Consider the following 17,804-nt stretch of genomic DNA (forward strand, 5'->3'; position numbering starts at 1 on the left):
CTGGAAAAATATGATCAATAGTGTCATGTAATCCTTGGGTCATCTGTAAATTCTCAATGCTAACAGATTTAAAATGCTGTTCTGCAAATAGTTATTAGTGACTGTGGTATCCATACCACAGTTCTACAGAAAAAGAGTCCTGCATGTCAGATCTCACTGTCTTTAAGCAACAGATGCAACCAGTCTTGAATATTTGCTTGAGGCATTTATGCTTTGCATAAATCTAATTATCCTATTTGACTGTTAAATAATCTTTAATGTAATTTGAGTTTAAGAATGACAAAACGTAAACACCCACATAACTTTCTTATTATTGAGTCAGTTTGACAACCAAACACAGATTAATCAGACCTGTTCCACCAAGCCCCTTAAACTCTTTGTAGGGTTCAGATCTAATCAGGATTCATTTTTGCAATGCACTGAAGTCCATAAACAAACATTGTTTGTTTTCCTGTAGCCACACTAAGCCCTTTATCTATGCTGTTCTCAGCACCACCTTAGTCATCATTTTAGCACAACAAATCCATTCTGCTCCCTCTTCTATGTACACAGAACACATAAACTGAAAATCTCTTTGTTCTCAGACTGAGTAAGGTGGCATTTAAATCCTCCTGGTATGAAATATAGCTTCTTGTTGAATCCACTGTACATGACAAGTAATTGAAATGGATTTTAAAAAATCTTTTCTTTCAATTCCTACTATTATCTGTACATCTGATTATATTTTTAGCCTATAGCAGTTCTCTGGAATCCAACAATGTCATCCTTAAGGTGACTGTATAAGATCCACTGTAGCTTTCTTTACTTAAACAAATTATCAGTCAGTATAGAAAAAGACAAAGGCACAGATTTTAATTTAAAGCATTTAAAAATCTCCCCTGTAGGATATTTACTGAAGAAGTATTTTAAAACAGTGACCTTTGTTGACTCTGATAGATGAATAATTTTGAAAGATATCATTGTTTAGTATGATTGAGCTGAAGGAAGAAAATTGACATATAACAGAATCAGAGAATGGAAGTGAGTCTAGAGGTCCTCTCATTCAACTGCCTTGCTCAAGCAGGGCCACCTAGAGCCAGTTGCCCAGTACAGTAACTAGATGATTACTATGTTACCAACTTGAAAAAGAGCATATCTATTTTTGTATGTAGAACTATATGTCTTTCGAGTGTCTGTAAGACTGCACAGGTGTTTAGTAATATTATTTACTGACAGACTCCACACACAGCCTGATGGTCTAATGCCTAGGGAAAAGAGCTTCCACACTTAATTAGTAATAGATATTAAATTACAGGTGAAATGTCAATGTTTCAAGACACAAACCTGCAGCTGGAAGGTAAATGGTAATGTTTCAGATCATTTCTCCCCCCCAGTGATTTCTACCAAAACTGTGAGTGTCTGTGCACTGAATGTTCATTGGGTAAAGGCGTGCTGCAGGCAGGGGTTTGTTCGCACAGATCTCATTTGTGCTGTGGAGCAAGACATACTTGGTTTTATTTTCTCTTTCCTGTGGAGCACAGAATACAACGCTCCCACCAAGCAATACTCCTGAAAGCATGAGTACAGACAGGCTTTTCAGACTTTTTTCAGCTTCTGCAGGTAGTCTCCTCAGACATAACCTGAAGTTATTCTCCCACACTACACAAAGATTGCAAAAAGAGTGCAGGAGGTAAATTACAGCTAGAAAATTTGAACTTGGAAGTGAATCCTCCTTGTACTGTGTCAGCTCTCGCAGGCACACAGAAATGCACATTTTATTACCTCTCCCAGCAGGAGCTGTAGGGAGCTGTAGTGAGTCAGATGCAGCAGGTATTATTGTTATGATGATGGGACTCACCCCCACGCATTCAGCTGGGAGGCAAAGCAGCTGGTTTAAGATTACTGGAGAGCAGGAAGGGGAACAGCCTTACAGATACTTCAGGAGCTTACCAAAAATTACTACACACAGACTCATAACAAAGTAGCAAGTTATTTAGGGCTTGGCTGTTCAAACCAACACAAAGACATAGAAGGTCCAAGAAAAACAGCGCACTTCACAGCCTGTTCTGTAAAGGTGTACTCTGTTTAAAACCTGAATGACGAAGCATCTTTTCTGATTAATTCTTTAAGATAGAATTTAATTAAACAATTCTATTCCATTAACTTCTGTGAGAGGTATTTAGTGATTGATCCCTTGATGAAATATGTAATTCTAAGTACAACTGTACCTACAATAATGATGCTCAACTTTAGGACAAGCTCATCTGAACACCAGAAGGGCAGAGGTATGAGGCAGAAGTTATTTTACAGCAATGAATAGGTGCTCAGAAACCTCCCATAAACAGAGTACATTGCAATTCAGACCTGTGACATAGCAAACCCAGATACACTTTTCTGAAATTTTTAAGTGGGGAAGTAACCTTTTTTGAAAATGTTAGGGGTTTCTTAGCATGAGATCATACATGTAAATAGTAATAATCAACTGTGTTTCCACAGTGCCTGCAGTATGATAATAATAAAAAGACATAAAATGCTTCCTTCAAGAAGTCACAGCCTAAGTAAGTGATTTAGGTGAATCATAGGAAGCAGGTAAAAGAGTGAAATGAAAAAAAAACCTGCAAAAAGACGGATAAATGACGTTTAAAATATATACTGGCATCATCTGGGTTTAGTTCCTTTGCCATATTTTTTGTTGCTTCAAGTGTAGAAAAGAATTGTATATCTATTTTTAGAAGAAGACCTACAAAGAAGGGAAGACAAGAGCCTGACAGACAGTACAGAGGGGAGAGTTAGCATGAGAATAACCAGAGCACGGAGGACATAATTGGTTTCACTGCACTTCTGTAGTCATGTCAATGGAACAGTATACGTGTGCATCCTTGCAGAACTGATGCTAAGCCATAAAAGAGAGATTGTTATTTACTTACACCTCAGTACTATGCATCTGCCAGCTGAATCCCTGTCTTCCTAATTGCCTTCATATGTTGGAGTGGATGATAAATATTTTTCCCTTCTAAGATGTCAAGCAAAAAGTATCTTAATCAGTCTTTTACCATAGTGAGAAGGGTAGAAGATGCTTTATTCAGTGCAGTTGCTGGCTTTCCTCTGCCCTCCTCTCCAAATCTGGAACTGACTCTCAGGACTTCAGTGTCCTTCTGCTCTGAGATCCATATTTCATTTCACTTGATGCATGAACCAGTCCTTGGGGCAGGCCAGGAGAATGCCCAATCTTGTGACTGGGAGAAGTTACAGAGCAAAGGTACACTGAAGAGCTGCAGACCTCTCCATGGTGGTGCCTTTGAATCCCTTGTTTCTGAGAGCAAATGCCACCTGCAGCACAAATTGGTTGTGTCTCTCCCACTCTACGTTGTTTTAATAATTCTTGACTCTCACATTTTGTGTGGCATTTTTCTGTACCCATAACCTCTTGCCTATATTTTCCATTCTTAATCCAACACGTGTCTGTGGAAAAGAATGCATTGGTTTGTATGCCTAGACAGACTCCCCTTGAGCTGTGCTTCAGCACGCAATTCTGATCAGGCTTGACCACATCAGTGAGCAAGGCTTAAATGCTACAAATGTTAGAAGAGACTCTGGTAACCTCTTGTACAACATAAAACATGTAATCTTACCTGATGATATTTTACACCAATCGCCATTTTTGCTTGAACTACAGACTTTTCAGAACTCAAGAGTTTTCAAAATCTCTGCTTCTTATGGTAAGTTTTCTGAAATTTCAATCAATATTTGCCTTTCTACAAAATTACTTACAAACAAATCTAATTATCCATCTAAGATAACACCTGAACAGATGATGACATAAAAAAAAGAAAACATGTCAAACACATCTGAAATTGTGTTATCAGAAAGAAGGTAGGCAGCTGCCCCAACCACATTTCCTCTTTCATAATTCCTCTTTCTTAATTCCTCTTTTGTAATGACTTTTTACATCTCAAATCTTACTCAAGCTCAAAACCAATCCAATGGAGCACTTCCATTCAGCCATAAACTTGTGGTACCTCAATGAAAGTGGAAAATATCTAGCAATAGTGGGTTAAGTTTCTCTTGAATATCAGACGGAATTTCTCATTTTGTGCTTGTGTTCTGCTTTTTAAAAATCATCTTGTGATAAGCATGCTTGGGAAAGCACATTTACATCTTTAAGAGCATGTTTTCTCCAGAACTATATATATATATATATCTATATATATATATATAAATACAGAGCTATAGCCTCTTGCTAAGATACTGTCATACACCATAGTCTAAAACAGTAGTTCCATTCAGTAGTTGAAAGAAGGCTAATTTTCTCTCCTATCAATCTAGTTGACTCAAAAAATATTAACATTTTTTATTTGATAGTTAAATTAAAAAAATTGGGGAAGAGACTATCCTGAATGACTAAAAAGAAAGAGAATTTGGTAACTGTCTAAATAGCAGTGCTTGTGAGGGACAGACTCCCACAAAACCACTGGTTGAGGGAGAACACTGTGGATGCAATGTATACACACCACAACTTCAAGTTTGCAATAAACTTAGATTCTTCTTAAACAATATTGTTTGAGCAAATTAATCACAAAACCCCATTTTGTGATAGGACTACGACAAGTGTTTGAGTAATCCCAACAGAAGCAGAATTAGGCAATCTTACACCCAGGCTCACAGTGTATATTCTGTACAGAATTTTCAGTCTGCCCCTGAGTGCAAGCTGACGAAAGTTCCCTCATCAATGTCAACAGGATAAGTCAATAGGTACCTGTGAGTACAGAGAGGTTGAAATAGCTGAAAAGTTCATTTGAGAGGAAGGCACGTGATATGTTATTGTTCCTACTGGAAGCACTGACATGTCTGTATTATGTAAGTTGTTGCTTGCAGCTACTGAATTTTGACAACTAAATTTGAAAAAGCTGCTTTGTGACAACTAGTCTGTATTAATGAGCTATTTATATCAGACAGAATGTGGTCATTCAAGGTTGCTGGCATTCTGAATATTTTTACATGATAAGCTCTCATTAGCCTTTCAGCAGTTACATGTTTGCATAGGAAAAACCACTGGTGTCTGTTTTCAAAACCAAACTTTGCATCATTTTCACAATTGTTGCAGCAATCCCTTTCCACGAAGTAACACAGCACGGATGTTACCACAAGATGCCATAGGGATGCTAACCCATTAAAAAGCACAAACCAGTAAATGAAATTCAGGCTTGTTTAACAAGTTGAGGAAATGAGACAGTTTTAATTTCAGACCATGTCAAAGAAATATTATGAATTTTTGCTTTAGCATTTTCATTGAGGATATTTTAAATCAATGTTTCCTTCTTTAGGGGATGGGGGTTATAGAGGAAGCTAGGTCAGTTCTACCAAAGTGAAAAAACTGATCTGAATACTGATGCATTATTAAGCTGCCCTTAGGCAGTAGGAAAAAAACCACATGGGCCTGAGATATTGTTAAAAATAAATTAAGTATAATCACTACAAAGGTATAATATTTTAATTTGCGGTAAAATACTTAATGAAGGCTCAAGTTAAAGGGGAATTTTTTCTTTTTTTGTGTGGAAAATGGTGGTGTGCATTCTGCTCTGATAGTATCTGTGATGGTGTCAGAAAGCTGAACCAATTTTTGGTCCCTGAGCTCCTGCCATATGATGCTGTGTCTATCCAAGAAACAACCCAACAGGGGTTACAGGCTGTGGCCAGAATCTCATTCATCCCTTATGTGTGAGCAGAAGTATGTAGCAGATGTACCCAAAAATGCACACTGCACATATTGGGTGAGTCAATTGAAACACTCCTGGTGCTGCTGTTAGGATACACAAGACCTGTGTGCCCCCTCTTCCCTCCAATGTCAGTTCTGTCTGGAGTCATCACTGACACACTGAAGTCAGTAGGAAGATGCTTAATACCCTTTTAAGAATAAGGAAAAATAGACTTTTATTTGCAAGTATAAATTACTTATATGAGGAACAAGAAAAATATAATTGGATCATTTAGTTTATTTCCTATCTTTTGCACACTGTTCTATATTCTGCTCTAAGTCAATGGGAACTATGATCTGGCATCTTTAAGATAGTGTTACAGGTGTTGCAGAAACTGTATCCTTTGCAATCAATAGACCTTAGCAAAATACAGTCCTAAAAGTCTCTTCTGCTGTTTCTGCTGCAATATACTGGGATAAAAAGAAATACCAACATGTGTGATTAGTTAATTCCCATAAGACCACTTGGTACTAGCAGCCTATAATTTACCACTCTCTTAGACCTTGCTGCCAGTTACTTTTGAGTTAAAAAGTACACCAGGCATTAATAAACACTAATACCCTTCACTTCATCAGTAAGTCTGCATATGCTGTTGAGGCTGACATATGCAACAGCCATATTCCAAAATTTAACAGATTTGTCAAAACCTTGCCAAAATGAGCACCTGGATGAAACATGACATCATCATGCAGGCTCATCTCAAATGTTCCCATCAAGCTGAGAAGGCAGGGGGAAGGAAGGAAACTACTGATGCTTCTTGTTTTAAAGGACAACAAAAATAGATAAAATAGAGTTTTAAAACAGTTTTGCAGTTTATTTTCTTTAAAAAATGGAGATTGAGCAGCATTTCTCAGGAGTCTCATCAGTGACATTAGTTAAGAGGCAGCAGAAGGATACTGAGGCTCCACCAAGACAAAAAAAAAGGTGCACTGGCTCCCAACAATCTGTCATTAATATTACTCGGTAGTTGACCTTGCTGATGATTCCTCTCAAGAGGAAGAAGCAGGCTTGAGATAATAGCAGCAGAAGCTATTCTGTTTATTTTGAAGAGTTTTATGTAACCAAATAGGATACTGCAACAATAAACTAAAATGATAATGTGAGCAGGCAAAAAAGATGCTGAGATGCACCACACATATTCCACTGGAGTCACCTTCTGTAGCACACACAGCTGCAGCTGTGTGCCAAAATGAGAACATCACCTGAGCATCACTCAGTTTTGGTAAATATGATACAGCCACCCAGACGAACTGTATGAGACATGTGATTGTTTTGAGTTTTGCAGGACTCTTGAAGCACTAAAGTATTTATTTATCTGTTGTAAAAAGCACAGTTACATATGCAGAGTGTAAGTATAATTAGATTTATAGCCACCAGCCAACTCTAAAAAATAATCTTTAATCAAAAACAGTGGGAGAAACCATCCATTAAAGACCCATGATACAGTCGGTTCCCAGATTCTAGAGTACTCTATCTGTGAGATCTATGTATTTTGCTCTAGGCAGATAAAAAAAACAGGTGACAACAGCAGCTGTTTTAAATCTCCTGCAGTGAAGTCACGAAAGTGGTAGCAACTTAGTAATTGCACAGGGACTAAATAATGCCTTCTCTCAGATAATGCCTGGGCAGCTTGGTAAATTCATATAATTGCCATTAATGAAGGCCATCTGCTGAGTTACAAGGTAATAATTTCCAAAAGTTCTAATTCATGCCATCCAGGGCTTGTGAGCAGCAGAGAAATGCCTTATTGTTTTTCAAAATTGGAATAATTTCTGATTACATGCACCTTAAAAAACAGCATGTATTTTAACACAGTAGGGTAATTAAAATGAAAAAAGTTCTGTGTTTACTGCTAACTTATGCTTTTCTGCTAAACTTCCTTAATGCCTAATTCAGCATAGTGGCAAGACAAAGAGCAGACAGCTCATCATTAGAAATCAGATTTTTTTATTATCTAATAAACATACATTAGAAATCCTTCTTTCAATGCATCATTATGAGTACAGTACCTGCAACCAGGAGGCAGAAGACAAAATTCTGTAAAACATGAATACATTACTACTGTGCCACACCATCATATTTGAGTCAAGCTAAGTAATGCCCTTTCCTCTCAGTGAATGAAGTACTCATTTAGTGGAAACTTACATCATTATTTTATGTGGCTTTTCATCGCTAGGACAGTGGAAATGAAAAAGGGATGGAAAGGTACAGTAGAAAATTCTTGCAAATGCTACACAGCCCCAGAATTCAGGTAAACTGAACTGGTTTGACTGACATTGTAATCTACTTCAATGTCTGAAAAAAAAGATAAAATAACAAAACTTTACAATTAACATCCAGGAATACAAATTTTATTGAAAATTTACAAATAAATCAATGCATAAACATGTAAAAATCTGAATTAAATTGATAAATTTACACAATTCCATATTTGCTACTGCATAAATCCTACTACTAAACTGCAGTGATTCTGAATAAACTATCAGGCACACTAGAACAAGTTATAACAAGGTATCAGATTAGCCTAAGGAGAACTCTGCTTCCTAGCCAGTCTAACGAGGCATCATGCTAATACAACCATACTAGTATTGTGACCTGAGGTAGAACACTGAGCTGATAAATCTCTGTCACTTTACTCCTATGTGTTGTCCTATTTCCCTTTTGTTTACTAATTGCCTTATTAGTAAATCTGGCATATCAATTCTGCTCAATCTGACCAACAGTTTGGTTTGCATGGGCAAATGTACAGCAGGGGATCTTTAGACGTCAGGCTTCCTACTGAGCTTTAATCACAGTTCTGTGCTGTGAATTATAGCAGTAAGTCTTCTCAATATATTTTTTTTTTCCAAGCTTGCATCTTATAATTTAAAAACTTCAAACGCTGGGCTTGCCCTGTGGAGATGACAGACTGAGCAGAATTGTATTTCTCCTCCTGTAAAAAATATGCAGCTTCCAGCAAAAATAAAGCATTAAGACAGGGCAGAATTTGAACTTGGGGGCTTACCTTGGTGCCATCTGAGAGAATTTGGCCTGCTGCACATCCATTTTTATAAGAACTCATGAGACAGAAAACAATGACATTCTGCTTTCAGAGACTAGATCTGGGATGTGGAGTGACAGCATTATATTGCAAACTGAACAAACAAATTTTAAGATTATTGAAACACAATGAAAACAGGTATTTAAACGACTCCTACATTAAAATCTTAAATTAATAATTGAATAAAAAATAAATTAGGATTTTTGCCTGAGTCCAGCTAATACCCAGATTGTTACATTCAGTATAGCCCTGTAAAAATGGAGTACACCACCACACTAGGACATCTGAAGTGAATGAACATCTAAAGGTTCCAGCCAGCCTTCTGTTCTCACACATGGCACCACAATATAGTGATAAGCACAGTACCACCAGATTCAGTTGTCACCACCCAGCAGACTTTTTCTGGTCCCTTAATATTTGCAAAGCCATACATCAGGGTTAATAATGGAAAGTGTTGGTGGGCAGCTTGAGGAAATGACCAGATAAAAAACATTGTACATCAGCAACTAGGATTCTGGGTGTTCAGATCGCTAAGGCATGGAAATGAAACTAGTAATTGAAGGAAATAATTCCAAAATACTGACTAAGCTTATTAAACTATCCTACCTAATGTATAATGAAACTGTGATGTCAATACTATACAACATAAGCAAGTGTATCTCTAAAGTAACTAGAGAGGATCAGGACCTCATGAAAAACATGGGGCAGTGCTCTGCCATTGCCATTTTTATGTCTGTAAGCCAACAGGAGTCTTTAAATGTCCAGGATGCTCTGTTTATATTTTATAGCAAACTTGAAAAGGTTTTAAACTACTGAGGTAGGAACGGAACTATTTTCAAAGACAACATGCTTTCCCAATGACTAATTTCATACAAGATGGACAAGATTAGAGTACTTTGTGTTGATTGCTCCTCCTTTGTCAGTGACTGAATCCTACAGAATTGCTTTTCTGTGATGATGCAACATTCTGGTGGGAGTCATAACAATATAAAATAATGTGTCTGGTTACCACACTACATTTTTATCTGATTTATTTTGGCATTGATTCACCATAGGTATTTCCTAATCAGACCTTCTTTCAAACAATATCCACACAGAAAAACTTTTGATTTAACCTTGAAATGGAAAATTGAGTAGCAAAGGAAAACTGGGAGAAAAACAAAATACACCTGAATATTACATATTCAACACACAGAAATCAGGGAATCAACCTGAAAGAAAACTTTCCTCACCAGGAGATGCAAGTGTTTATTAAACTGTATTGTTATTCTTCTGGTACTTGACCACCAATTATCAAACGTTAGCAGCAAATGAAATTCACATAAGCTGCTAAGGCATATCACATTTTCTTGTTGATGGTCCACAGTGTTTTGCTCAGCTTTTTACTCTATCATCTGTGCCCACTGGTCTTAAGGGTTTCTTGCCAGACCAGAAATTCACCTTATCTTACAGTTTTTACAACTTCCTTTTGCTGCCAATTAAAGTAACTTTATCAAATAGGTTGTCTAGTTTCATGTTGAATATGAATTTAACTTCTCAGTAGCTCAATTATGCATTCACTTTCACAGCCCTTCATTTAGTCCAGTAACCCCTTGGAAATCAGATTACTATAACATAACAACCGCTTTAAATAAACAGCAAAAACATTTAGAAGGGTAAAGGACTTAATGGTATAATGGAAAAGATTTGTGCAAGTTTTATGAGATGACAAAGCTATAGAGGCCTAATTAATCTTCATGTAGCTAGGGAGCTTTCAAAATAACTAATTTTAAAACAAAATTAATTTTTTTTCAAACCGACTTTCAGTTTCATCAGATTTTGGTTAACTTGTTTTCTGGTCTAGGAGTATTCAGGTGAAAAAGAAATACTGAGGCCATTATACACTTCAATTATTTCCATTATTTTCAGAGCATATCCATATTCCTGCCTAGTGCCAGACAGAATATTTCAGTTGGTGGCACTTATATTTAGCTAAGTGAGAACCATTAATCACCATTTCCTAACATAGCATCCTTGAAAAATGCTAAAATACTTCTATTTAAATTTCATTAATTCAGTCACTTAAAAAAAAAATTCTATGGAATATAAATGTAGGGATTTGAAATTTGATTTACTAAATAGATTCCCATAAATACAATTAATTACAGCCATTAGATAGATTCCTACACATTCAACTGGAATGTATGCCATCTAATATTATATCTCATACTTTTAAAGGCTAGTGAGTCATGAAAGTAACCTCCTGCTTCTGTAGTTAAAAGAATTCCTACTTGTAGAACAGACAAGACACATTTAGTTAGTACAGGGCATATTGCATTTCATCTTTGATCCTTTCACCTACACTCAGCCCAATGCTGAGTTTCTCTGGGACTTATTTTAACAAGCAATCTCACTGGACAGTTAAGTTTACATAATTTCTTTGACTGGAAAATGGAAATTTTTATTTCACAAAGTTCCTCCATTGTGGTGCTTATAGAACTACAAAAGTCAGCCTTAACCTCTTTTACTAGATTTTCTGATGAAAGAAAATAAGGCTTAGATCATGCATTATAGAATGAACACAGCACACTGAATATCTTAATATCTGCATATATATAAAAAGCAGGCTCTTTCAGAATTTGCATACTAACACAAAGCCTATCTCTTCATCCCATTTTGATTACTCCTACCTACAGCTCACACCCGGTCTGCTTCACTCCCACTTTTCTCATTATTTCCAACTGGCTGCCGTGCATTCTCTTGTAATGCCAACAATTTTTCTCCTCTAGTCTGAGTAGGTGCTAATAAAGAAAATTAAAATCTAGTCACCATACTCTCACATCTTGCACTAAGGTAAGGAAAGATGAACAGCAGGAGAGAGCATTTGTAGAGAAATTTCTGTGTAGCCTTAGCTATCTCAAACTCAAGCACGCAGAAAAATCTGCGCCGTTCAATAAATTCCAGTGTACATGAAGGACATAGAAGAAGGGCATCCCTGATTAATGACATGACACAGCTCTGATACCTTCCCAATCCCTCTTGTAGTGTTTGGAGACAGCTAACAATGTAATATGACCAAAATATTCTATGCTTTTTTTTTTTTTTTTTAATACAGAAGCAATTCTTTTCTAAGTTTTCCAACAGCTCTTCAACTAGTAGAAAAAAAGAGCATTACAGTCTAAGTATCTGCCAAGGACTTAATGTAGCTGAAAAGAGCAGCCACATGTAGAACAACCCTAAGTACTCACAAGGTACATATGTCAATCCTCCCACTCTCCCTCAATGAAAAGATTTATTATTGGGTGGGTCTTTTCTATTTGAATTTTTTGTTCTAAAAGAAGATTTACACACATTTCAGAGAATGGTACAAATTTTTTGTGTGTAGAAATTTTGTTCTCTGGTAGTGATATGTTAGAAAGATACGCTATATATAAACTTAATAAGAAATACATTTTTTAGTTTATGAAGTTGGCAGAACTGTTTATTAATCATCATCTCTCAATTCTTGTGTAACAACTAACTCCAGTCACAGGTTGTCTTTACACAATACTCTGTGAAGACCTTTTGTGCCACTGAGATGATTTTGTTAAGATCTACTTTCAGTTCATTGAATTGAGAAAGCATTTTTCTAAGCCAACTTCCTTGTTCTTAAATTTTGTTTTTGCTTCTGCTAAAATTGTTTTCTTGAGACTAATAAAAATTTGTTAAGATTTCATTGACAGTGCTGCAAAGACTCAAAGCTGCCTTTAACAATTGGAGTACCAGGCCCAGCTATCGGAAGAAAACCCCAATCAATCCCACAGCTTTTCTATGTTCTGTGGTTACTTAAAGAAGCATTTAGTTTGCTTAAATGAAAGGACTAGTTAAAATATCAGCTTTTGAGGGTACACAGTGCCATTATTTATTGTCAGTGAACACTATTTATTATTTATTGTCAGGGAACACTGCTCCCTTTAAAAAGTCTTGAAAACTGCAATTTAATTAGGCGGGAGCCTCTCTCTGATTCTCACACTGAAGAATATATTTCATAAAACAAAGAGTATATTCCATTTTGCTTATTAAACTAATATTTTTGCTTATTAAACTAATGTCAGTTCATCTCTTTTTTTCCTTTCAGCCGCTCAGCAGTCCACTCAATCAATCTGCTCCTGTTGCCTAGTTATCAGGAGCTCAGTTTTTGCTACCATTGAGGGAACATTAGATTCCCCATTGATTTCAGCAATGGAGGATTAGTTCCAGGCAGTACACAGACAAACTAAAACAGAAGTTTTTAAAGGTTTTCTGCTAAAAAGATGTTGCCTTCATTAGGGCATTTAGAGCTGCTTCTGTTCAGCAGGCTAAGAGTCTCCTTGGTTTAGTAGGTAAAATATCTGACATAAAGTTGTATTAAACCATGTTTTCTTTCTAATAAACTCAAACAGAAGTGTTTGTAGTTTAACTGCTTTAAAGATACTGCTTGTGTGCATGTAGAACTGTGGTGCATCTTCTCTAGCTTGACTAGAAGAAAACAATTACTATTTATCTACTGTTGAGCAGAGCTTAGGAAGGCCCTGAGCACAGCTGATAGTGGAATGATCACAGCTCTTAGCAGTATGGCAAGGATTTCTGACATGAGGAGCAAAGCCCACTGACATGAGGACCCAACCACTGACTTCCAAGGTAAGAGTCCTTAAGTCAGTTCAGTTAACTTCAGTCTTGCCCCTTTTGGCTGTCACTGCATTCTGATTTTATCAGCACCTCCCTATCACATACCTGAGCTCAAAGGAGAGGCATTCAAGTTTGCACTGACCAAAACTGGCAGGACCCCATATCCCAGCACAGTGCTGTACAGGTTACCACAGACCCTTAAACAATGTGAGCAGAACCCTAAAGTACTAATTAATCACTCTCCTCAGCAAGGCTGATTGCCTCAGCAATGCCTGATGTCTGACTGACACAACTGTTCTGTGTCTGCGTTTCAGTAACTTCTATGTTCTGCACAGTAGCAGGCAGCTACAGACAGATCTCACATCCATCATCTTTTATACAACGTAGCCGTGAAAGGCAAATACACTTTTCTCTACTGAGTAATGTTAGTCTGAGAAGTAACTATAAATCTCAAATTCATACCTCTCTGATAGCCGTACAAAACTCACTCTGCAACACCTTCTTTAGAGATTGTAGCTTGTGTACTGGTACTTCTCCAGATTCCTGCAATTTCTCCAGTAACTCGATTGCTCTTGCAACATCTGAGTAGGGAAAACAAAAGGCATACGGGTCAGTATAAACAGTGACTAATAAATTACTAAAAAGGGCACATGGACTGTCATTTTAAATTTAAAATCAGCTTTACCTACACATACTGTATGTCTTGGGTCATAACAGACTTTGCTAGGCAACAACACAGCTGTTGAGAGATCCAAATCCCAAAGTACAGATAAACCATGCACGTACATGTACAACAGACAGAGAGAGGTTCAATCTTAGCAGGAAACAATCTTTGGAACAAAGGTACAAGTTCAAAGTGGCTAATCTGTATCAGAACTAAAAGAGTTCTTATTTTCTCCACAAGAGAAAATGGCACAGGAAAAACATAGGGTTTGCTTTCAGAAAATATGAAAGAAGAATCTGAAGCTGTGTCTTTACGTAAGAGCCCTCAGGATGACAATGCACAAGAAAAAATATTTTATCTTTTCTTCTTATTAATCTTAATATCAACTAATAAAGTTTGCTAGAGGCAGTTGAAGTTTGCTCTGGAAGAATGGGAAGTCTACTAGAGAAGAGTAAATGTAATGTTCTTGTCTAGGTCTCCAAAGATCTACTACACAAAACCCATATGACCCATAGAAATACACGGAAAAATACATGGAACAGTATTTTTGGTGGCCTAACTTCTCCTTAAGCACCTGTGTATTGTCAAGGGAAAGATCAAAGTGTCTCTGAAGAGCAGACTGGAAGGCTTAAGCCATATTGAATGGTGAGTGGGATTCTGGTCTGGCTGAACAGTACCTGTACCCTCACTCAAATTTTTTCTCTTTAACATGAGTTCCTAATTTACAGCTATTACCAAAACACATAAAAAAAAATCCCAAATTAACCCATAAGTTGCCCAACAATCCTTTATGGCTGGGGACACAGAGGCATAAGAAATAGTGGCTGGTCTTATGGAGAGTAGTCACACTGTCTTACATTAGGAGTGAACTGAGCAAAACACATCCTGGTCAGTCTTGAGGATGACAGAGCTTAAGCAGAGGGGATTTTCTCCTCTGTCACTTCATGGCTGCCTTCCAGCTTTTCCTTTAAGTTTGCCAGTAGAGCTGAACATGGCAATGCTGCTATCTTGACTGTGTGGCCATTTTCACATCTTCTTGTGTCTTTTTCATAGCCACCAGAGCCTCTACTGGCCAGTTACGCCACTCTGTTAAATGTAGGTCTGTATCCCAGTGAAGAAATGAATGCATAGTATTAAATAACAAAACAGTATTTGAGGCATTTTAATTCTGTGTTTTAAGTGCAGAAAAAACCCCCTCACTTCTCCCTTCAACCACACAACTCCAGAATTACTACAATGTCTAGAAGCAACCTTATATAATTCTCCTTTCCAATGACAAAGATTGCACTGTTCTTGATTGGGAGATTATGCTAATTGAAACAGTTCTTACAATCCTTGTCTTGTAACTGAGCTATACTGACCAGATGTCTGATGCAACAAAGACATGAGAAATCTTCTGGAAATAGAAAAAATACATGACAGTGGACGAGCTGCAATAGGAATAAAAATCATAGTAATAAATTTGTGTTGATAAGAAAAATACTATTATCCACTGCATCAATTTATCTTTTCCACTGGAAAAGAATAGATGACATCTCAAAAAATTTACAATTTAATTAAAAGAGGCAGGCAACTAGTCAGCATGGTAGCTGCTGCCTTAGTAGATTAACAAACACCTAAACAATTCTCAAGCTTTTTTAGAGGCCTCTGCCAAAAGACAGTTCAAGTCATGAGAGGAAGCACAGCAGAAAGCACAGTGCTTCTTTCAGGAGGATGATCACTTAGTGGGCTATAGCTTGCATGGCAGAGCAGTCTTGGAGCTCATAAACTTTCAGATGAAAGGAACCTGACCCTGCATTCAATAGTTACACCTGAGCTTTTGCTCCAAGCAGTGCTTCAACTGCTACTGGGCATCCAGTCCATGCTACCAGACCACAGCTGTATCAAGCAAGATCCCTCCAAAACACTTACTGAAGTGATGATCAGAAAGCTAAAAGGAGATCTGATAATAAGGCCATGGAAATCAAGAAAAAAATTGGATTCTAGAGAGAAGAATATGACTGATAAGAGCTAATACATCAAATAAGGTGGTTTTAAGATTTAAGTAGCAGTAAATACACTTGTAGCAAGAATCATTTCAATAGAGTGCAAAAAAATTACAAAACATTCAGTACCATAGAATCACAGAATCATATAGGTTGGAAACTTAATATGAAAAGCTAATAAAATTTTTGATGTTCTCATAATAATAATGTTATTACAATGATTTTTTTAACAAAGCTATTGAATGATTTGCCTTGGAATTTTTCTTTATCTGCCACACAAGACTTGTAGCTAGTTAAATACTAGCTATTAAATACCCAGTTATTACTACTAGTTGGTGTAAACTGATACATAAGGACAGCACAAAACAATTGTATGATTTATTCTGAAGAAGCTTCAACAGCCTACCATAATAGAATAGATAAAGGCTCTGTAATTCATGTTGTACATGATAGCTATTGAAATAATCTAAGTCAGACTGGGGTCTTATCCAGTCCAGTTCAGGTAAGTTTTGAACTGTCTTAGCCTCTCACCAGCTATATCTGTAAAAGATAATACCAGAGATGGCAGATTGGTTGCTATTTTGCAGTTGTTTTGAAAAGTTATCACCACACCTGCAAGTTCTGGGAAACAGCCCACATTTCTACAGTCCTGAAATAAACTATATTATATGAGACATTTGTAATGATTGGAAGGAAACATAAAAAGCTTTAGCTAAATTAATCAATTTAAAAGAGTTAAGTACAGGTCTAAGCATTTCCATAGGGCATAGGTCAGACTCTAGAGGATAATTAATCACTTTTAAAGTGATGAGTATTACAATACAAATGATAAACTCATCTTCTGGTTGAATAGTCTATCATGGGTGTATACTATGTAGCCTCATAGGCAAAACTGGGCACTAAATTGTCATTTGCAAATACTAGAATACTTAACTTTCTGACCCAGAAGTGATTGGAAGTATATAAAAGCAGAATTGGAAGTAAATAAAAGCAGAATATCCCCAAAGCATTCTGATTTTTCACACTTCCAAATTCATCCAGCATACTAAAATACATGAATGCTGATGCCCAAGTTCCAGCTTTGATTTATTAGTCACCTATCCATTAACAATGAGCACTCTTCTTTCTCTTGTCACCAATAGGCTCATAGCTTGCTCAATTTGGCAATGACTTGTGGGATACTGCTCAGAGAAGAGAGAACAGTATATAAATTACAGAAGGAAAATGAATCATTTATTCAGGGCCAAAGTTGCTGGTTATCAACTGATGTTTAATCAGGAGCAAAATATAACACTTTGCACAAAACAGATTACTTTAAGCCAGCTAAAAACATAAAAATATGAGTGTATAAAATACGACCTTTTGAAATAGGCTGTAGTTCCTTCCATTAATAACTTTGAAGAGGAAACTTTAGGACAGGTTAAAAAGTGAAATTTAGCAGTGGACAAGAGCTTAAGTGATGCACAGGCTTCCTGATGGTTCTCTCAAGGTGAGCTCCAGCTAAAACAAGTGTTTGCTCCAAGAAGTGATATGACTGGCAATGAGTAACACTTTAAAGTTACATTAAATAAAGCATATAGCAGGTAATCTGCCCCTGTTGAAGTCAATTAGAGAGCACTGTCATATGTTTGACAAATACTGCTAGGATAATTTTCTTCTCAATCCATCTTTGACTAAAAAACTAACTAGTTTTGCTTGTAAATTCTATCACAAATGATTTGTTCTTAAATACCATTTTCTTACATAGTTGTGAA

At 36.7% G+C, this 17,804-nt stretch overlaps 1 protein-coding gene across 2 annotated transcripts in view; it reads right to left on the reverse strand.

Moving 5' to 3' along the window:
• The window catches only part of LIN7A (lin-7 cell polarity scaffold A), a 46,140-nt gene that overhangs the window by 14,530 nt on the left and 13,806 nt on the right, over positions 1-17,804 (reverse strand). For both annotated transcript variants that reach the window (XM_077783542.2, XM_021528057.4), the window contains exon 2: positions 13,864-13,982. In XM_077783542.2, the coding sequence (XP_077639668.1) occupies positions 13,864-13,982 (119 nt within the window). The remainder of the gene's footprint in view (positions 1-13,863; positions 13,983-17,804) is intronic.

Source organism: Lonchura striata, chromosome 1A (assembly GCF_050655825.1).
Source record: "Lonchura striata isolate lonStrDom1 chromosome 1A, ASM5065582v1, whole genome shotgun sequence".
In the NCBI taxonomy this organism is placed as follows: Eukaryota; Metazoa; Chordata; class Aves; order Passeriformes; family Estrildidae; genus Lonchura; species Lonchura striata.